At 37.5% G+C, this 22910-nt stretch overlaps 1 protein-coding gene across 1 annotated transcript; it reads left to right on the forward strand.

Moving 5' to 3' along the window:
• The first annotated feature begins 1331 nt into the window (after positions 1–1331).
• RNF141 (ring finger protein 141) lies at positions 1332–20270 on the forward strand. Its single transcript, XM_039240905.1, has 5 exons — positions 1332–1416; positions 12986–13180; positions 16043–16151; positions 18048–18229; positions 20127–20270. The coding sequence occupies exons 2-5, from the start codon at positions 13038–13040 to the stop codon at positions 20236–20238; spliced, it is 546 nt and encodes a 181-aa protein (XP_039096836.1). The 5' UTR covers positions 1332–1416; positions 12986–13037; the 3' UTR covers positions 20239–20270.
• The last annotated feature ends 2640 nt before the right edge of the window (positions 20271–22910 follow it).

Raw genomic sequence — 22910 nt, forward strand, 5'->3', positions numbered from 1 at the left:
GCTAAACTATAGAATCTTGTTGAATTTAATTAGATTTCTTAAAATTTACTAAATCATTACTTATACCTCATTATTAGGCTTAGTTTTTCCAATGTTCATATATTCATCACATGTTCAAATATTTAACAATTATTGCAGGCCAGGCTGTGTACTGGCTGTCAAGGAGAGAATCCTCAGCCCATTCTCCATAATGTAGAAAAGAGGAGTACACGGACAACATGGACCTGGCTCTAATGAAGTCTTACCATATTACTGAGGCAGTTTACAAGAGTTAAAAGCACAAGTTCATGGTTCAGTTAGGGTTTGAATACAGCTCTGTTCCTTACTGGTTGGTTGACCTTGGAAAATTTAACATACTTTTCTGTTTCTTCAACTGTAAAATGATGGTATTAATAATACCTACCTAACAGGATTGCTGTGAGGATTAAATTAATATCTTTCAAGTACTTAGAATAGGGCTTCTTCTATGGTCAATATCTATTATTAGAAGGCAGGATTAATTCTTCACAGTTTAAATCTACAAATAACTGATGGCAAGTCTCCAAACATTAAGAATCATAAGTAGTTTAATTTAGCTGCTAAACAGTTTAATTTAGTTTAAGCTATCATAAGTAATTTAAACCTGGGTTTAAATCCTTGCTCTGCTGTTTACTGGCTGTGTGACTTTCAACAAACTGCTTAAACAAGAGCAATACCTGTAAGGTGACCTAGTATAGTATTTTGCACAGAACAGATGCTTAATGGACAGCAATATCATAACATGTGTTCAAAATAATTGCTGCCATTTATTAGGGCTTACCATTTGGGACTCAGTGCTAATTACCTTCCTTATAGTCTTTTATGCTTCTCAACCTAGCTAGGTGAGTATAATTGGCCCCAACGCATGGTAAAGCAACAAGATTACCATTGTGTAGCTATGACCAGTGGGAGGTTGGAGGCCTAATCAGTGGTGGCTTGGAATTCAACCCTTCGCCAAACCCGGGTTCTACAGTGCGGCCTTTGTCAACAGCTGAGCCCGCGACAGCCCCTCGGGAGGCGGCGCCTGGAGGCGGCAGTCGGCCAGGCGGAAAGCCAAGGGCACCTCACGGAGCCGCGCCTAGAGGAAGAGGAGCCTGCCAGGCGAGGCCTCTCCCGCCGCCTCTTAGGTTCAGCCCCCTCCTGGGGCGTCACCGTCTCAGATGGCCTCTGCGGCTCGGACGTCAAAAGTCCGCAGGCTGACCCGCGCGCTGGAGCGGGAGCGGGAAGCTGAGGTGAGAGATTGCGCACTATTTCCAAGAACGCGCTGGGGGCGGGGCTTCTGCGTCACTGAGGTGCGACCGGGTCGCAGGGCCAGCCCGCGTCGCTGCCGTCTGTGGGTCTGAGCTGCCGGCTGAGGTGGAGCTCCCGCCGGCAGAAGCGCGTTGCCTTGCACCTGGGGTGAGCTACGTCCTGCTGTCCTTTGACCGTTTCCCTTCCTTGTTGTTGCAAGTCCCCGGGGCTGGGAGGAGAAACACCGGCCGGTCCTCGACTGCCAAGCCGGGCTTCACTGGGGCCGCAGGCCCAGCCCCGCCATCCTTTCTAGGCCTCGGTTTAGGGCGCAGGCTGGCTTGGGAGGCCGTTCCGCGGACGCTCCGTCCCCAACCCGGCAGTTCCAGTAGCCCGGGGTGCAGATGATTGTCCAGTGGGAGGGGTGGTTCTGGGCAACTAGGAGAGAGTTTGTTCTTCTCAAGGCGGGAACTGCTTTTGAATATTGCCGCCGGCGCAGTCTAGTGGGCCAGCGGAAATCGCTGTTGGTTAAAAGTGCAGGTGCGCTTGAGGAGGGGCCGAGGCAGCTAGGACGGCCAGAGAGTTTACTAAACACACCAGTGCTGCAGAAATCTTGTGTGCCCCTGCCGCATTGGGCACCCCAGGTTAGAAACCCTTGCCTGGGGCGATAGTTCAGAAATGGCCAAGAATATGCCTCAAAAGGCAGGGAAAGTCTAGAGAGAATTCTTACAGGTCTAGTGTATTTTCCAAATATGAAATGTATTTAGTAAACACAACGGTGCTATCAAAAATCCATAGTCTTAATCTCAAGTACTCTCTCTCTTTGTAGTTTTTCTATGTATATATTTTTTTCTAATTAAGATTCTTGAGCCCTGAACAAGCATTCCAGCTTCTATAGTAATTAGTCTAATTGATTCCTTATGTATCCATATAGCTGCTGTTAATTTCTTATCTTGCAGAACAGCTGATACTTGCTTATAGCTCTAAAGTTTGGGTAAACAGTGAGTAATAAAATAAATAGTATCCTTAGGGATCTAGGTTTTAGGACTTAGTTTTATCATTGATCTTAAAGCTGACTTAACAATGAAAGTAGTTGATGATTATTTCAATTATAAATACCATTTTTGTACGTAAGGAGGTTGATACAAAAATTCATAGAGAACAGGCTTCAGAGGTTTTCTAAATACTACGGTGCTTGTCAACTAGTCCTTTTACTGTACTTTCAGGCTTTTTAACTTTGCTTTAATTCTTTTATGAATGGATATGGTTTAAATGTTCATGAAGGTTTTTTGCCTTGTTTTGGTTTTTGTTTTGCCAGTTACCCATGATGTGATTTTTGTATCTTTGTAATGAATATTTCAACTACAACAATTCATTTGTTTGAAAAAGAAGTGATCAAGTGTATGTTACCACCCACTAGAGAATGTGGCATTTTTGGAATCCTTGATATTCTTATGAGTTTCGAAATAACATTTGTTCTTTATTTAGAAAATCCTTCACATGTTTTTTTGAAAGAACATTAAAGGCATACCTTGGAGATAATTGCAGGCTCAGTAACAGACCACCACAGTAAAGCAAATACTGCAGTAAAGTGAGTCAAGTGAATTTTTTGGTTTCCCAGAGCATATAAAAGTTATATTTACGCTATACTGTAGTCTATTAAGTGTGCAACAGCATTATGCCTTAAAAAAACAAAATATATACACCTTAATTTTAAAAAATACTTTAGTGGAAGCCCCTGGGTGGCCTAGTTGGTGAAACATCCAGCTTTGGCTTAGGTATGATCTCATGATTTGTGGGTTCAAGCCCCGTGGTGGGCTCTGTGCTGACAGCTCAGAGCCTGGACCTGCTTTGGATTCTGTGTCTCCCTCTCTCTCTGCTCCTCTTCTGCTCGCTTTCTCTCTCCCTCTCTCAAAAATAAACATTAAAAAAATGTTGTTAATACTTTATTGCTTAAAAAATGCTAACCATCATCTGAGCTTCCAGCAAGTCGTAATATTGATTGATTGCCTGTTGAGGGTCTTCCCTCAATGTTAATGGTTGTTGACTGAGGAGGGTGGTGGTTGCTTAAGGTTGGGATGGCTGTGGCAATTTCTTAAACAATAGTTAAGTTTGCCTCATCAATTGACTCTTCCTTTTATGAGTGATTTCTTTCTGGCACATAATGTTATTTGGTAGCATTTTACCCACAGTGGAACTTTTTTCAAAATTGGAGTCAATTTTCAAATTAGCTGTCAAATTGACTTCTCAAATCCTTCACTGCTTTACTAACTAAATTTATATAATAATTCAAAATCCTTTGTTTTCACTTCAATTTTCACATCTTCACCAGAAATAGATCAAGAAACCAGTGTCTTTGCTTATTCATAAGAAGCAACTCCTCATCCATTAAAGTTTTATCATGAGATTGCAACAATTCACTCAAATCTTCAGGCTCCACTTCTAATTCTCTTTCCAAATCTAATTACTCTTTCTACCACATCTGGAGGTATTCCCTCCACTGAAGTCTTAAAGCCCTCAAAATCATCCATGAGAGTTGGAATAAACTTCTTATAAATTTCTGTTCATGTTGATATTTTCACCTCTTGCCATGAATCATGAATGTTCTTAATGGCATCTAGAATGGCGAATCATTTCCAGAAGATTTTTCAGTTGACTTGCCCAAATCCATCAGAGGAATCGCTATCTGTGACAGCTATAGCCTTATAAAATGTTAACTAGTAAGACTTGAAATTACTTCTTGATCCATGGACTGCAGAATGGATGTTGTGTTAGCAGGCATAAAAACATTAATTGTACATCTCTATCAGTGCTCTTGGGTAACCAGGTGCATTGTCAGTGAGCAGTAATAATTTGAAAGGAATCTTTTTCTGAGCAGTATGTCTCAGCTGTGGGCTTCAAATATTCAGTAAGCCATGTTGTAAACAGATGTACTATTATCCAGGCTTTATTGTTCCATTTTTAGAGCACACGCAGAGTAGAGTTAGCATAATTCTTAGGGCCCTAGGATAATCAGAATGGTAAATGAGCACTGGCTTCAATGTAAAGTCACCAGCTGCATTAGCCCCTAAAAAGAGAGTCAACCTGTCCTTTGAAGCTTTGAAGCCAGGCTTTGACTTCTCCTTTCTACCCATGAAAATGCTAGTGATGTCTTCTCCCAAAAGAAAGCTGTTTCATCTACATTGAAAATCTGTTGTTTAGGGGCACCTGGGTGGCTCAGTTAGTTGAGCATCCAACTCTTGATTTCAGCCCAAGTCATGATCCCAGGGTTGTGGGATTGAGCCCTGTGTCAGGCTCTGTGCTAAGCATGGAGCCTGTTTAGGATTCTCTCTCTCACCCTCTCTCCTCCTCCCCAGCTGGTGCTCTCTCTCTCTAAAATGAAAAAAGAAAGAAAATCTGTTTAGTGTAGCTACCTTCATTACTAATCTTAGATAGATCTTCTGGACAACTCACTGCAGCTTCTAGATCAGCACTTGCTGCTTTACTTTGCACTTTTATGTTAGAGACGGCTTCTTTACTTAAACCTCCTGAACCAACCTCTGCTAGCTTCAGACTTTTCTTCTGCAGCTTCCTCACGAAACTCCGCCTTTCTAGAATTTAAGAGAGTTAGAGCTGTGCTCTGGATTAGGCTTTGACTTAAAAGAATGGTGTGGCTTGTTTGATCTTCTATCCAGACCACTAAAACTTTCTCCATGTCAGCAATAAGGCTTTTTGACTTTATTGTTTGTGTTTCACTGGAATAGCAGTTTTTAATTTTTTCAAGAACTTTTCTTTTGCATTCACAATTTGGCTAACTGGTGCAGGCAGCCTAGCTTTTGGCCTATTTCAGCTTTCGACATGCTTTCCTTACTAAGCTAATCAGTTCTAGCTTTTGACTTAAAGTGAGAGACGTGTGACTCTTCCTTTCACTTAGACACTTAGAGGCCATTGTAGTTATTAATTGGCCTAATTTCAATATTGTTGTGTCTCAGGGAATAGGGAAGCTTGTGGATAAGGAAAGAGATGGGAACTGCTAGTCAGTGGAGCAGTCAGAATATACAGAGCATTTATCAGTTAAGTTTGCTATCTTATATGGGTGCAATTAATGCACCCCAAAACAATTACGATAGTAACTTTAAAGATCACTGATCACAGATCACCATAACAAATATAATAATAATGAAAGAGTTTGAAAAATTGCAAGAACTACGAAAATGTTACACAAAAAAATGAAGTGAGCAAATGCTATTGGAAACATGGCACCCTTAGACTTGCTCCATGCAATGTTACCACAAACCTTTAGTTTGAGAACGGAAAATAAAAAGAGGCCATATCTGTGAAGTACAATAAAGTTGCATGCAATAAAAGTAAAACAAGATGTGCTTTATTATCCTTCTGGAAAGGCAGATGGCATTAAATTATAGGTGGCATAATAGTATGAGAGCTTCTAGTTCTTTAAGAACTTTAAAAAAAACTTAGTGTTTATTTTTGAGAGAGACAGAGTATGAGTGGGGGAGGGGCAGAGAGAGAGAGACAGAATCTGAAGCAGGCTTCAGGCTTTGAGCTGTCAGAACAGAGCCTGACACACGGCTTGAACTCATGAACCATGAGATCATGACCTGAGCCGAAGTCAACCAACTGAGCCACCCAGGTGCCCCTCTTTAAGAACTTTTGATGAGAGATTTATCATCTTGTACTGAATTCTGTGCAAATTATGTTCCTATGCTATACTACTATGCCCTAATCTAGAGGGTATTATTTTGGTAATATCAAATAATAAATATTTTTCAATTCATGTACACATTAATTTAGTGATAAATTTCTACAACTTTGTATTTTTTCTTTCATATATTTTTAAAATTTCAACTTCTTTCTAAGTTATTACTAGATGAATGAACAAGTTAGGACTCAAAAGAATACTAAGTTGAACGATAATAAAAAAAGAAAAAATCTGTCAACAATATTTACTGTATCTGTTCATAAACATCCATTGTATGCTTATGTATCTACCAGAAGAGAGAACACAGCTGCTATCCTCAGGAAGCTCACAGAGGAGGATGGTCAAGTGATCTAACTGATGATGTGTGCTATTTTATAAAAGAATGTGCAGAGTCACTGAAGAGGGACACTGAAAAACCTGTGGTGGATGACTTGAGGATGACCCCAAAAGACTTTTTGTGAACATCCATCCTTGGGTGTGATTTTATAATGCATATAGATCACAGAATCATATATTTATGCTAGTGATAGACATTAATGTTTATCATTATTTTATGGTCTTCAAAATGAACTGTAAATTCCAGGCCCTATCCACTGAACCAGACAGAGTGAGAACCACTGCCCAGACTCTCTTAGTGTCTGGTGTTGCCTTTTAATCAGGAGGACTTAGTGGGGTGCTTGGGTGGCTCAGTTGGTTAAGCATCTGACTTCAGCTCAGGTCATGATCTCACAGCTTGTGAGTTCCAGCCGCATGTGGGGCTCTGTGCTGACAGCTCAGAGCCTGGAGCCTGCTTCAGATTCTGTCTCCCCCTCTCTTTGCCCCTCCCCCGCTGGTGCTTTGTCTCTCCCCTCCCTCCCTCCCTCCCTCCCTCTCGTGTTAAGTAATACGGGTGTAATTTAAAGTTTTCAATCTGGATGGTTAGAATTTTTTATTGCATTTTGATTGTGTTGGTACAGGAAAGCTAGAGGGAATTTTTAGGAATGAAATATTAGAAGACACCTACTTTATTTTTCACCCAAGCAAAAATCTTCTCTAAAACACTCGTTAGATAAATTTCTTTTTTTTTTCGTTAGATAAATTTCTAAGCTTTATTTAAACACTTCCACAGTTCCAATGAAAACAAGCTTACATACATTACAAGACTTCTGGATCATTGTGGGTGAATAGGAATTTCTTATTTGACCTGAAATTTGCCTAATTTACACTTACTGGCAATTATTTTCACTGTAACTATATAAAATAAACCTTTCTCTTGTATGTGAAATCTCTTTAAGTGTTTGAACAAACCTATTGTTTGTTACTGAATTATGCTTATCTAGAGTAAATCACTTTGTTTCCTTTTCTAGATCCATACCATCTTGTATACTCTCCCAGTTATGTTCAAATGATTAATGCTTTTTAAAGTGTGTGTGCTTAGAGCTGATTACAGAACTTCAACGCGGTGGACCCATTATAGAGAACAGTAGGACCAGAACAGCAAGTAGGGTCTTGCTCTGGACATCTGCTTCTAGCAGGAGTTTAGAATCATTTTAATGTCTTTCTTGTCCTTATTTACTGTTGGCTTATTTTGACTGAAACCCTGAGACTTTTTACATTTTAACTGCTTTTAAGCACATCTTATCTTTCTTTATGTTTTTATGCATTTGGCTTTTAAAAAAATACTAAGGGTTTAGCTTTCAGTCACTGTTGACATAATTTATTCCATTTCAGAAAATCATTATTGTTTTCTGTCTTAATCCTAGTATTCAGAGGACATTATTCATTCATACCAATTATAGCCATCCACAGGTTGGACAGGCATGCAGGCTTGTCTTCAGGCAGTCAGTAAAAACGGTACATAGCCCATCTCTTGCTACCAGCCTTCCTCTCCCTCTGCTTTCGTCACTCTAGCCTTTTTTTACTGCCTCAAAAGCACAATGCTCCTTCCTATAGTACACACTTTCTGTAACTTCTGTCTGGAATGTCATTTCCTCCATTCCTCTATACCTCTTCTCAAATCAAATGTTGTTTATGCATGACTTCCCTGACACAATACGATGTCAAGCCTCCCTTTTATAGGCTGTTTTGTAGCACCCAGTACTTGTTTGGCTTAGCTCTTCTCATTTTATGATTATGTATTTATTGGTGTCATTGTTGTCTCTTCCCCACTGTATCAAATGTTCCATCATGGCAAGAACCATGTTTCTTTCCCTCACTGTTGTATCTCCATGGCCTTAAAAAGACATGTAACACAGTGGCTTCCTAACACCAGTTTACAACCATTGGCTTCTAATGATATTTCACACGTTTTAATTAGAACAGGGAAAATAAGGATGATAGTGTACATGTATACATGTACATGTATTGCACATCAGTGTGAAGTTACTACCTTCTTGGGAAGGACTTTTATTTAATAGCCTTCTCCTTTTCACATTATAAATTGTTCTTTTTAAAATTTTTGTTAAGTTAGGTCTCGTGGGCGGCTCAGTCAGTTGAGCATCTGACTTTGGCTCAGGTCATGATCTCATGATCCGTGAGTTCGAGCCCTGAGTTGGGCTCTGTGCTGACAGCTCAGATCCTGGAGCCTGCTTTGGATCCTGTGTTTCCTTCTCTCTCTGCCTCTCTCACTCACATTCTATCTGTCTCTCTCAAAATAAACATTAAAAAAGTTTTAGAAAAATATTTTCTTGTTAAGTTTTGGGGATTTTTGTGGTCTATGTTTGGAAACGGTCTTTACTCAGAATAGAAATGAATGTGCAAACCATGGTACTTGGATATTTTACTAGAGTGTGAAATCCAGAAATCACTAATGTTGAATACCTAGGGACCACCTCTAAACTAAGATCTTTCTCTTTGGATACAGTTGCTATGAATCTACTTGGCTATATTTAAAATACGTAATTTTGCCTTCAGAGATTTTTTTGATGACCTGGATCTTTCTCAACAACTTCTTTCATTTATTTCTGTAATATATTTTTATCATTGCCAAGTAGGCTTAGATTCAAAATAGTAATTATTGCATTTTCTTTTTTTAGTATAATTGTACTTTTCGGTATTTAATGTGACAAATAGAATAAACCTCAAATACACTAATTTTAATTTTAATACCAAAGGCAAATTTACATGTTTATGGTTACTGAGAACTCTTATTGTAAATGTTTTTATATTTTAGAATTATAGCTTTATTATTGTTTTATTAAATATTAAAACAAATTTCCTGGCAAACTTTCCTTTAAAATTGTTACTATTTAACCTACTTTATATGAGTGTTAATTATTGTGAGATAAACTGGTAGTTTTGGTGAGTAGATAAAATGGAATTTCTTGGGGAGAGGGACCAGAATTTTTTATTTGTAATGCTTTTTTCTTTTTAAAAAAATTTTTTTATTGTTTATTTTTAAGAGAGAGTGAGAGAGAGACAGTGTGAGCAGGGGAGGGGCAGAGAGAGAGGGAGACACAGAATCCAAAGTAGGCTCCAGGCTTTGAGCTGTCATTGCAGAGCCCTATGCAGGGCTCAAACCCACAAACCATGAGATCATGACCTGAGCCAAAGTCAGATGCTTAACTGACTGAGCCACTCAGGTACCCCTGTTCTTCTAACTTTATATTATATTTTTTTAAACCCTGTTGAAAAGATATTTGCAAATGACATATCGGACAAAGGGCTAGTATAGAAAATCTACCAGGAACTCACCAAACTCCACGCCTGAAAAACAAATAATCCAGTGAAGAAATGAGCAGAAGACATGAACAGACACTTCTCCAAAGAGGACATCCAAATGGTCAAAGGATGCATGAAATGATGCTCAGCGTCACTCATCATCAGGGAAATACAAATCAAAACCACACTGATATATCACCTCATGCCAGTTAGAGTGGCTAAAATGAACAAATCAGGAGACTATTGATGCTGGCAAGGATGTGGAGAAATGGGCACCATCCTACAGTGTTGGTGGGAATGTACACAGGTGCAGCCCTTCTGGAAAACAGTGTGGAGGTTCCTCAAAAAATTAACACTAGAACTCCCCTATGACCCAGCAATAGCACTGCTAGGAATTTACCTAAGGGATACAGGAGTGCTGATGCATAGGGGCTCATGTACCCTAGTGTTTATGGCAGCACTTCCCTCAATAGCCAAATCGTGGAAAGAGCCTAAATGTCCATCAACTGACGAATGGATCAAGAAGATGTGGATCATCTATACGATGGAATACTACATGCCAATGAGAAAGAATGATATCTGGCCATTTGTAGCAATGTAGATGGAACTCAAGGGTGTTATGCTAAGTGAAATAGGTCAGGCAGAGGAGGACAGATACTTCCACTTATGTTTTCACTCATAAGTGGAAGAGGAGAAACTTAACAAAGGACCATGAGGGAGGGGAAGGGTAAGAAAATAGGGAGAGGGAGGGAGGTAAACTATGAGAGGCTCTTGAATACTGAAAACAAACTGAGGGCTGCCGGGAGGTGGGGGGTAGGGGAGAGGGAAGGGGGGTGATGGGCATGGAGGAGGGCACTTGTTGGGATGAGTATACTGGGTGTTATATGGAAACCAACTTGACAATAAACTATAAAAGGAAAAAAAAAATAAAAGCTAAAAATTCTGTTAAAAAAAATCCCTGTTAGCTATGTGACTTTATTACTTTAACCTCTTTGCTTGTTTCCATAACTATCCGATTTCTTCATCTGTAAAATGGTTATTATGGGAATTTGAATGACTGAGTTCCTTTTTTTTTTTAAGTTTGTTTATTTTGAGAGAGAGAGAAGGGGAACCATCGGGGGAGGGGCAGAGAGAGGAGGACAGAGGATCTGAAAAAGGGTCCGTGCTGACAGCAAAGAGCCAGTGTGGGGCTCGTACTCACAAACTGTGAGAGTTGAAGTCAGAGCCACTCAGGCCCCTCTGACTGAATTCCTGAATACAGGTAAAGTGCTTAGAAGATTGTGTTACACAATCAAAGTGATCAAAAGTATTAGCTCCTTTTACTATTAGTATTAATAGTATTTGTGTTGAATAGGGATTTTCATATTAAGTACAGAGTAAGTCAGCATAGACAAAAAATACTAAAACTTTATTTTCTATTTTAACCATATTCTCAATACTTGATATTCTGATTAATCATTATTTACCAATGAAAAAAACTTTGTAGAATAAACATATTCAACACTTCTCTAGCCACAATTCATAGAATTAAATCTTTCAAGACTTTAATTAAATATGTGTTTTGTGGTCACATTTTTAAGTCTGTTTAATAACTTGCTGATTTATACTGCTAGTAGATTATTAAAGTAGTGTTCCAGCCTTTTAACTAAAATATCACCCTCATACTCAGAAGACAAATTATATAAACTCTAAGTTTAAAACTTCTGGTGGGTGCCTGGGAGGCTCATTTGGTTGAGCATCTGACTTAGCTCGGTTTATGATCTCATGGTTCTTGACTTCAAGCCCCATTTCTGGCTCTGTGCTGACAGCTCAGGGCCTAGAGCCTGCTTCAGATTTTGTCTCCCTCCCTCTGCACCTCCCCAGCTCATGCTCTGTCTCTGTCTCTCTCTCAAAAATAGATGTAAAAAAGAATTTTTTAAACTTTAAAATACCTGGAGAAGTAAGAGCAAAAGTGCTGTCTTTTTTTTTTTTTTTGAAGCAGAAAATGTGAGGTGGTTAAATTATCTAATATTTTAATTTTCTTAGGCTTTCACACCAAAAATGTGCTTAATTTGCATATATTTTATAATTAAAAATTAAGTTGCACATTTATAAATAAAGTATTTCAACAACAAATGTTATTTGGCTGGTATAATTGTATCCTGATTATGTATTTGTTATATCATAGTGATTAAGAATATGAGTACTAGAAAGTGAAATAAGTCAGAGAAGGATAAATACATGATTTCATTCACATGTGGAATTTAAGAAAGAAAACATGAACATAGGGGAAGGGAGGGAAAAATAAGATAAAAACAGGAGGCAGCAAACTATAAGAGATTCTTAAATACAGAGAACTGAAAGTTTCTGGAGGGGAGCTGGGTAGGGGGGATAAGATAAATGGATATCGGAATTGAGGAGGGCACTTGTTGGAATGAGCATTGGTTGTCACAAGTAAGTGATGAATCACTAAATTCTCCTGAAACTGTTATTATACTATTTGTTACCTTGGATTTAAGTAAAATTTTAAAAATAACTTTGTTAATATTTTACACTTGTGATGAGCACTAGTGATGTATGGAAGTGTTGAATCATTATATTGTACACCTGAAACTAACATTACACTGTTACTATTTAACAGTATTTAAGTATTTAAATAAAAACTTAAAAAAAAAAAAGAATATGAGCACTAGAATCTGAAAAACATGAGTTCAGAGTTCACTTCAATCACTTACCATTTAATTTTAGATAAGTTACTTAGCTCTACTTCCTTATCTGTAAAAATAGGAATATAATAATGCCTCACTCTTAAGGTTGTCATAAGAAATAAATGAGGTAATATATGGGAACCCCTTAGGTAGGAGTCTGACATGTGATAAGTAGTCAGTAAATGTCCTTTGAAAATTATGTAATATAAACAAGCTACCTATTATATACAAGCATTTAAACACCTGTGTGTGTGTGTGTGTAATGTTTTTTTTAATGTTTATTATTTTGAGAGAGAGCATACTCATGCACTCCATCAATCAGGGCTCAGTCTCACAAATCATGAGATCATAACCTGAGCCAAAATCAAGAGTTGGAAATTTAACCAACTGAGCCACTCAGGTGCCCCTGTGTAATGGTTTTTGAGTTGCCAAAATTATAGGAATTAGAAGTTCACCATCCTACCAATAACATAAGTGAATCCTGTTTTTTCATTTAGGTTTATGATCTTAAAAAATAGAAATATCAGTCTTTACTTTAAAATATCAGTCTATATTTTAAAAATATAATTGTTTAAATACATTCCACCTTAGACTTGTTTAAGTTTACTGAACTCTCATTTAAAGGTATTCTTAGTTTTTCTTGTTTTCTTGAAGGGATGGGTATATTGCTGTTTTTATAGTATATATGAAAATAACTTTTATATATATTTGACAGATAACTATGTGAAGCAACACTGTTTCTGGATTTCAAAAGACATCATTTCATCATGGGACAGCAAATTTCGGATCAGACACAGTTGGTTCTTAACAAGTTACCAGAAAAAGTAGCAAAACATATCTTATTGGTTCGAGAAAGTGGCTCCTTAACTTACGAAGAATTTCTTGGGAGAGTAGCTGAACTTAATGATATGTAAGGTTTGCTCTTTTTCATTTTATTTTTTCTCCCTGATATATGCCCCATATGCCATGACTCTCTAAGAAGTAATCAGAAATATTGATTGGTAAGACTGAATGTTTTCAGCTGCAGCAGTTAGCAAATATTTATTGGGTACCTACTATAAGACTTTCTATGTGGCTATTTTAAAACATAATAGGAACAGAAGAGACCAAAGGAACTTAAAATTGGATTTTAAACATAGGCTTATAAATCAGTTCTTGTTTGAAAGAGCTAAAGGTTTACATAACAGAAGAGAATAAGCCAATTAGTCACTCTAGAGAAAGGTTCCTAGGATAGTCAAAGGGCAGTCAGGTTTCTATATATCAGCCAATTCATCTGGTTAATAAATCTGTGTTCACTGAACATTATTTTTGCCATAGAAATACATAATAGTAAAAATTCATTTGTCACCACTAAAGGATAAGGTATTTCATTTATTAATATTTTCTACTTGGCTAACCTTTTTAAATCTCTTTAACTCTTGAATAGATTTCTAAGGTGGAATTTAAATTGCTCTGCCTCTTTAAAGAACACATCTAATAGAAATTTGCCTTTTCTTCATGAATTTATTCTTTTAAAAAATTATTTTAATGCTTATTTGTTTTTGAAAGAGAGGAGACAGTGCGAGCAGGGGAGGAGTAGAGAGAGAAGGAGACACAGAATCCGAAGCAGGCTCCAGGCTCTGAGCTGTCAGCACGGAGCCCAATGCAGGGCTAGGACTCACAAATTGTGAGATAGTGACCTGACCCGAAGTCAGATGCTTAACTGACTAAGCCACCCAGGCACCTCAAATTTATTCATTATATCAATTTTTATACTGACCTGTGTAGAAGCTATTAAAATACAGTGTCTCCTTTTATTATCCAGTCATGAAGAATAAAGAATGTCTTAAAGTTATCTTAGAGATAACATCTTTTAGAAACATTAGATTTCATTCATTTAGTAAAAAAAGAAATTCTGTAGAGATAATATGGATGGATTCTATATGAATATACATATAAATGCATAGAAAATGAACTGTATGCATACAATGTTTCTGGGGAATTGCTGGAAAAAGGGGGCAATAAACGGAGATTGTACATTTTACTGTGTATATTTATATATTGTCTGATATTTTATAATAAAAATATAGTCATAAAATTTTAGCATTTTACTTTTTTCTTTTTTTAGATTATCCAAGTGGTAGTATTTGAGGCATTACTTCTGGGACTGTATTCTTAAGGAGTAAAAATAGATTAAATTTAATAGACTAATGAAGGGAATGCTTTTTTTATTTAACTTTTTGAGAGAGAGCTAGAGCATGGGGTGGGGGGAGAGAGAGAAGGAGGGGGGAGGGAGGGAGAGAGGGAGAATCCCAAGCAGGCTTCACGCCCAGTATGGAGCCCGTTGTGAGGCTCAGTCCCACGACCATGAGATCATGACCTGAGCTGAAACTAAGAGTCCAATGCTTAACCGATTGAGTCATCAAGGTGCCCTGAGTGGAATGCTTTTTGGTGTTTATTGTTTTGACTCTTAAGAAGAATAGTCAATGACATTTGCCATCCCTTTAGAGTCTCGGAATTTATGTTACATAAACCATCTGTTCTATAATATTTTACCTTTTGGTCTAAAGGTACCAGATAAAATATGTCTTGTTAAAGCATCCACAAGTTAAGCTTATTGTATAATACAGAGGTAATGGTAAAGAATATCTTCCTTTTATTTACTTAGCACAGGATGTTCTGACTGGATTTGGTTCCTAAAACTAATTTCCATGGGTCAGAGTTCAGCATTTCACAAGTGCAGTGCTGTCAGAGAATTTTAACGTTAACCCTATACAAAAAAAAAAAAAAAAAAAAAGCATGGCTTGATAGCTAGAAATCGGCTAGGAACTGGCACAGATGAATTCCTTTCACTGGCAGACTTTGCTACCTGAGGCTAGTTGCTTTATTTTCAGGGGCCTTTATTTAGCTCTATGTTCTTTAATTCTGAGTATGATAGCCCCACTGGTGCTCAGAGAGAAATGTGACTAATGATAAAGGGAGCCACAATACTTAAGTAAGTCTTTGATCTGATTTAAATTGGCATTAATGGGAAGATCCTGAATTGTCCTTTAAAAGTGTTATATTTTTATGTTAGCATCCTGTGGCTCTCAAAATTACTCTGCTAGAGGAAAACACCAAAGCTCTTCTTAAGGTGTCTCAAAATCATTTGCTTGATCCAGTCCCAAATTAAATTTTTTTTCAAAGAGCTATGTGTTGCTTAAATTAGGACTTAAGCAAGAGCAAGATTTTTTTTTTCACACTTTATACATCTGAGGCAATAGTCAAAATTCAGGTGGCTCTTTCAGTTAAGCATCCAACTCTTGGTTTTGGCTCAAGTCATGTTCTCACAGTTTGTGAGATACAGACCCGCATCCTGCTCTGCGCTGACAGTATGGAGCCTGCTTAGGATTCTCTCTCTCTCTCTCTCTCTCTCTCTCTCTCTCTCTCTCTCTCAAAATAAGTAAATAAACATAAGGAAAATATGCAGATAAGTGAAACCAGCTAAACTTTTTCCTTAAGTACCTGATTTTTTTTGACATGTTTTTCTAGACATCTTTATTAGACATTAAAAACCAGTGAGTTAATGACATAAAAAGATAGCTCTGTCAGCTATCCCGTTGATGTTAAAAATTAGTTGAATGTTTATAATCAAAACATTCTCTGTCCCTGTGTTTTAAGAATCTAATTATTGTAATCATTATTGTTACTATTTTCTTCAGATTTTCTTTTAATTATTTCTTGAATCTGGTTTCATAGTGCCATTATTTTATAAGACTTTTTATAAAATTAACAACTGTTTGTCTCTTTTCAGAACTGCTAAAATGGTTTCTGGCCAGGGAAAACATCTTATTTTTGAGGTACACCCTGGGTCTGATTCCTCTGCCTTTTGGAAAGTGGTTGTACGCGTGGTCTGTACCAAGGTGAGGATGGCAGAGACTTCCAGCTCTGAACTTAAATTGTTTTGGTGGTTAGAACCGCATTTAATCATGTAATACAGTATAGTAGAAGTAAGTATTAATAACTTGCTAAACTTTTTTTGGTTAAAATTACAAGATTTTATTTTAAGGCAACTCATTTTCATCAAAGTCATTTGCTTTTTTTTTTTTTTTACATTTTCTAGTTCTCTCTGCTGAGGCATAATAGAAACCTTGGCATTTTTTTGAATTTAAATTTTAGTTAACATACAGTGCAATATTGGTTTCAGGAATAAAATTTAGTGATTCATCACTTACATACAATCCCCAATGCCCATCACAAGTGCCTTCCTTAAATTTTTTTCTTTAATATTTAGTTATTTTTTGAGAGAGAGGGAGGAGGGGCAGAGAGAGAGGGAGACACAGAATCTGAAGTAGGCTCCAGGCTCTGAGCGGTCAACATAGAGTCCCATGTGGGGCTTGAACTCACAAATCACAAGATCATAATGAATCACGGCGAAGTCGGTTTCCTAACTGCCTGAGCCACCCAGGCATTCCTCATATTTCTTAATCTTAAGCAACTAAAAACCAATTTTGCTGTAACCTTTATATTTACAAAAAGACCTTGTCTTCACTGTTTCTACCATGATTATCCTCAAATAATATTTAATTAATTATAAGTTAATTTAAATGATGTTTGAATGAAATACTTTATGGGAATAATATTAGGAAAATTAATGGGTTAATTAAAATTATGGACTAAAATGGCTATTAAGAAATTTCATGAGGGGCGCCAGGGTGGTTCAGTCAGTTAAGTGTCTGACTCTTGGTTTTGGCTCAGGTCATGATCTCACAGTTCAAGAGTTTGAGGCCTGCTTCAAACTGACAGCACAGAGCCTGCTTGGGATTCTCTTTCTCTCCCTCTCTGGCCCTTCCCTTGCTTGTACTCTTCTCTCTTTCTTTCTCTCTCTCAAAATAAATAAATAAACTTAAAAAAATAAACTTCATGAATTGTATTTTTATCCATCTGAGCCTGCTTAGGATTCTCTTTCTTTCAGTCTGCCCCCTTTGTCTCTCTCTGTCTCTCTCTAAATAAATAAACTTAAAAATAATAGTAAAAGAACGTAAGCTAGAGTGGGGAGAGGTACAATCTGTAGGCTACTGGTTCTACTTTATACTAAATGAGTTTTTGGCCAAAACTAAAAATAGCCTTCTGGGAAGAATTCAACCACTTTTTGTTAGGATTTACTTTAATGTAATTTTCTTGCTTTTAGTTTGGAAGTTTTGGTATGAAATAGAACTTAAGTTATTCAAGAAAGCAATTGGTTGTTTCAGTTATAGTAGAATGGTATGTGGTTGTTGGATTCAAATCTTTTAGTTAAGAAATTCTTTAAGAAATTAAAAAGAATTGTCAATACTGATCTCTGAAATTCATTTTTTAGGTCTGGAAAAGTCATCTGACCTCATCAACTCTAAACAGGGTGATGCCTACAGGGTTATGTTGAGTATCAAATGAGATAAATGTGTGCAAATACTTTGACCTCCATTAATGTAGGAGACATGGTATTTATTATTCATTTGCTCAGACTGTTTCTCTCCTGTTAGGTAATTTGCAAACCTTGAAGAATTTTATTCCCTAGGATGTTTGACTAAATATCTGTTGCCCCCTTTTGGAAAAAAATGATTGGAGAAGGGGGATGGGTTAAATAGGTGATGGAGATTAAGGAGGGCACTTGCTGTGATGAGCACTAGGTGTTGTATGTAAGTGATGAATCACTAAATTCTACACCTGAAACTAATATTACACTGCATGTTAACTAACTGGAATTTAAATAAAAACTTGAAAAAAAAAATTGGTCAGAGAAATTATGAACTTTTTTTTCATTTCCTTTGTATTTTTAGATTAACAAAAGCACTGGCATTGTGGAAGCATCACGGATCATGAATTTGTACCAGTTTATTCAGCTTTATAAAGACATCACAAGTCAAGCCTCAGGAGTGTTGGCAATGAGCTCCACCTCTGAAGACCCTGATGAAAATTCATCATCTGTAACATCTTGTCAGGCTAGTCTTTGGATGGGAAGGTATACAGTGCCTAAGTACCATGTTTCTCTTTTCCAATATACAAGCTGCTGAAATCTCAGTAATATTTGCTGGTGCTCTTTGTGATATCTTAAAATCATATTACTTCTTACCTCAGCTGATCAACTGGTAGATGTCTGTGCTTCAGGCATGATTAAGTGCCAAATTATAGAAAAATTAAAGTGGCTCACACCAGATAATGCTTCTATCAACCCAGTTTCCATGAATGCACTCTCCACTCTATATGCTTGCATTTAATGACAAAAGATGTTACTATTTCTCTTAAAACAGGAAGAAATGAAGTCAGCCAGAGATTTCTTTGATGGCATTTGTTTACTCAGGCCTAATATATTATTGTTCTGTCTGAACACTCTTTTCCTTCTCTATAATGCTCTTGGCCTGTGAAAGCTCCCACCTGTTGACATTTGACAACCATGATCATAATTTAAATTTGTAAATGCCTCATTGGAAAATGTCTTTCATGGATCCAGACATGGATCCTGTCTTACTGTCATTACTGAATAGACAGTAAAAATCTGTATTGACAATGCCTTTTACCTTAAAATTAAGAATATGCTTAGCAAGAATTTCTCTTTTATTGCTTGGTTTGCAGTTGTATTTTCTGGTCTATTCTTTTCTTTAATGTTTTTATTTATTTCTGAGAGAGACAGACAACATGAGCAGGGGAGAGTCAGAGAGAGAGGGCGACACAGAATCTGAAACAGGCTCCGGGCTCTGAGCTAGCTGTCAGCACAGAGCCCGACACAGGGCTCGAACCCACAAACCGTGAGATCATGACCTGAGCTGAAGTCGGACGCTTAACCGACTGAGCCACCCAGGCGCCCCCATTTTCTGGTCTATTCTTAACCAACTGGTTTCCAAATAGTATATTGTAGTAAAATTGTATTTCTTTTATCATTTGTTGTTTATAGGATTGTTTGGTTTTCTAGGTTTCTAGGTATAAGTGTTACTGAAATGCCAAGTGAGTTTTAGAACGTGATTGGCAATGTTTAGGCTTTTCTTTTCTGTATTTAGTTGTTGCTGCTGTTGTTGTTTTAATGTTTAATTTTGAGAGAGAGAGGCACACACACAAAAAATGAGTGAGCACAGAAGGGGCAGAGAGAAGGGGAGACAGAGAATCCCAAGCAGGTTCTGTGCTGGCCAGAGCCTGACACGGGGCTCAATTTCATGAAATGTGAGATCATGACCTGAGCAGAAATAGTCAGGTGCTTAACTGACTGAGTCACCCAGGCATCTCAAGAAGGTCCATATTTTAGAGAGCTTTGTATTCTGCATGGCAAATCTTCTATCGGTTGAATTCATTTATATAAATGCAATATAACTGAAAGAGCCTATTATTGGGGTGCCTGGATGGTTCAGTCAGTTAAGCGTCTAACTTCAGCTTAGGTCATGGTCTTCCAGTTAATGAGTTCAAGCCCCACCCCCACATCAGGCTCTGCACTGACAGCATGGAGCCTGCTTCGGATTCTGTGTCTCCCTCTCTCTCTGCCCCTGCCCCCTCATGCTCGTTCTCTCTCGCTCTTGCTCACTCTCTCTCTATCTCTCTCAAAAATAAATAAACGTTAAAAAAATTTAAGAACAAAATAAAAGGGCCTATTATTTTCAGAAAAACTTGAATATTTCCAGTTTTAGCTTATGTGTTCTTTTAATCGTCACAGTATTCTTCTATTATCTAGTCTTTCTTTAAGAAATTGGTCCCTCTTAGTACTTCTTCCCTAATGTCTGCTGTCCCCCAAAATTATCTTAATTTAGTCTTATTTGCACAAGTCATGTTTTGCTTTATGCTGAGGGCACATAGATGTTGATAATGCATTCTAAGGCAATGGAGACAAAGACAACAGAGAATATTATTGATCCAGCTCAGTTTTCACACTGCAGGGTGAAGCAGCTGACTGATGAGGAGGAGTGTTGTATCTGTATGGATGGTCGAGCTGACCTCATCCTGCCTTGTGCCCACAGCTTTTGTCAGAAGTGCATTGATAAATGGTAAGTTATGTGCTGCCTTTAAGGGATAGGCAGAGGTCAAATGGAAAAGTACATGAATAAACTTCAAAAAATACAAAAATATTGTAATTAAGTATAAGAGATTTTGTTTTTAGTACTTTGAATTGTATGACATGCCTCCTCTTCTGGTTAAAAATATTTTTATAGTTTAAGTTTATGAAATGTGGCAATGTATCTTAATTTTGGCATTTTACTTTGACTGTAAGATTTGTGCCTGACTTGAGCCTAGAATCACAAGCTTCCCTTTTCCTTCATTTTTCTCCTCATTTCTGTATTTTTCTTCTATATATGATTAAAAGGAATAATAATGAATCCTTGAATATTAGACCTGGAGGGAACTTTAGAGACCAGCTAGTCAAGCTCATTATTTTACAAAATAAGAATCAAGCACTTAGGGACTTTATAATTGACATACAATTAACAACATATATTTAAAGTACAATTTGATGTTTTGACATATATACACACCCATATAAAACATCTTCACATGAATAAATTTATCACCCCCAAGTCGACCCAAAAGTTATTTTTTGTGCCCCACTGTAAAGTCTCCTTCCCAACACTTCAGTCCCCAGACAACCACTAATTTGCTTTTAGTCATTATAAGATAATTTGGATTTTCTAGAATTTTTATAAATGAAATTATACAGCATGCCCTTTTTTTCATTCAGTAGACTTATTTTGAGATTTATCCATATTCTAGCATGCTATCAGTAGTTCTCCCTCCCTACCTTTTTTACTGAGTAGTGTTCATTGTATGATATACCATAGTTATCTATTCATCGGTTATGGATATTGGGTTGTTTCCAGTTTTGAGGTATTGCAAAGGAAGCTGCTATGTTTTTTGTGGACAGGTCTTTTTATGGACATGTATTTTGAATTTCTCTTGGTTAAATACCTAGAAGTAGAATAGCTAGATCATATGGTGGGTATATGTTTAACTTTCTAAAGAAACTGCCACCTGTTTTCCAAAGTGGTTGTACCATTTTGCCCTCCCACCAACAGTATATGACAATTCTAGATGCTCCACAACCTTGTTGCTGGTACTTACTATGGTCAGATTTTTGTTTTGTTTTTTTAATTCCAGTACTGTTAACATCAGTGTTATATTAGTTTCAGATGTTTAATATGGTGATTCAGTAGTTCCATATATTACTTAGTGCTCATCAAGATAAGTATATTTTTAATACTCTTCTCCTGTTTTACCCATCCTCTAGTCTACTCCTGTTTGGTAAGTGTGGTTAGTACTTTTAATTTTGGATGTTCTAATAGATGTGTAGTATCTCATTGTAGTTTTAGTTTACATTTCCATATTGATTGATGATATTGAGCAACTTTTTATATGTTATTTACCATATGTCTGTCTTCTTTGATGAAGTGTCCACTCACGTCTTTTGCCTATTTCTTTTTTTCCTTAAATAGTTTATTGTCAAGTTGGTTTCCGTATAACACCCAGTGCTCATCCCACATGCCCATCACCCCCCTTCTCCTCTCCTCCACTCCCATCAGCCATCAGTTTGTTCTCAGCATTCAAGAGTTTCTCATGGTTTGCCTCCCTCCCTCTCCCCAACTATTTTTCCCTTTCTTCTCCCCCATTGTCCTCTGTTAAGTTCCTCCTAATCCACCTATACATGCAAACATATGGTATCTGTCCTTTTCTGCATGACTTATTTCACTCAGCATAACACCCTCAAGCTTCCATCCATGTTGCTACACATGGCCAGATTTCATTCTTTCTCATTGCCATGTAGTATTCCATTGTATAGATAAACCACATCTTCTTGATCTTTTTGTCAGTTGATGAACACTGAGGCTCTTTCCATGTTTTGGCTATTGTTGAGAGTGCTGCTGTGAACATTGGGGTACACGTGCCCCTATGTATCAACACTCCTGTATCCCTTGGGTAAATTCCTAGCAGTGCTATTGCTGGGTCGTAGGGGAGTTCTAGTGTTAATTTCTTGAGGAACCCCCACACTGTTTTCCAGAGGGGCTGTACCAGTTTACATTCCCACCAAAAGTGTAGGAAGGTGCCGGTTTCTCCACATCCTCGTCAGCGTCTAGAGTCTCCTGGTTTATTCATTTTAGCCACTCTGACTGGCGTGAGGTGGTATCTCAGTGTGGTTTTGATTTGTATTTCTCTGATGAGGAGGGATACTGAGCATCGTTTCGTGTGTCTGTTGGCCATCTGGGTGCCCTCTTTGGAGAAGTGTCTGTTTATGTCTTCTACCCATTTCTTCACTGGATTATTTGTTTTTTGGGTGTGGAGTTTGGTGAGTTCCTTAATAGATTTTGGATACTAGCCCTTTATCCAATAAGTCATTTGCAACTATCTCTTCCCATTTTGTCAGTTGCCTTTTCGTTTTATTGATTGTTCCCATTGCCGTGCAGAAGCTTTTAATCTTGATGAGGTTCCAATAGTTCATTTTTGCTCTTGATACCCTTGCCTTTGGGGATGTGTCAAGTAAGAAATTGCTGTGGTTGAGGTTAGGTAGGTTGTTTCCTGCTTTCTCCTCTAGGGTTTGGATGGTTTTCTGTCTCACGTTCAGGTCCTTTATCCATTTTGAGTTTATTTTGGTGTATGGTGTGAGAAAATGATCTAGTTTCATTCTTCTGCATGTTGCTGTCCAGTTCTCCCAGCACCATCTGTTAAAGAGGCTG

Source organism: Hyaena hyaena, unplaced genomic scaffold (assembly GCF_003009895.1).
Source record: "Hyaena hyaena isolate Hyena2069 unplaced genomic scaffold, ASM300989v1 scaffold_183, whole genome shotgun sequence".
NCBI classification, from domain to species: Eukaryota; Metazoa; Chordata; class Mammalia; order Carnivora; family Hyaenidae; genus Hyaena; species Hyaena hyaena.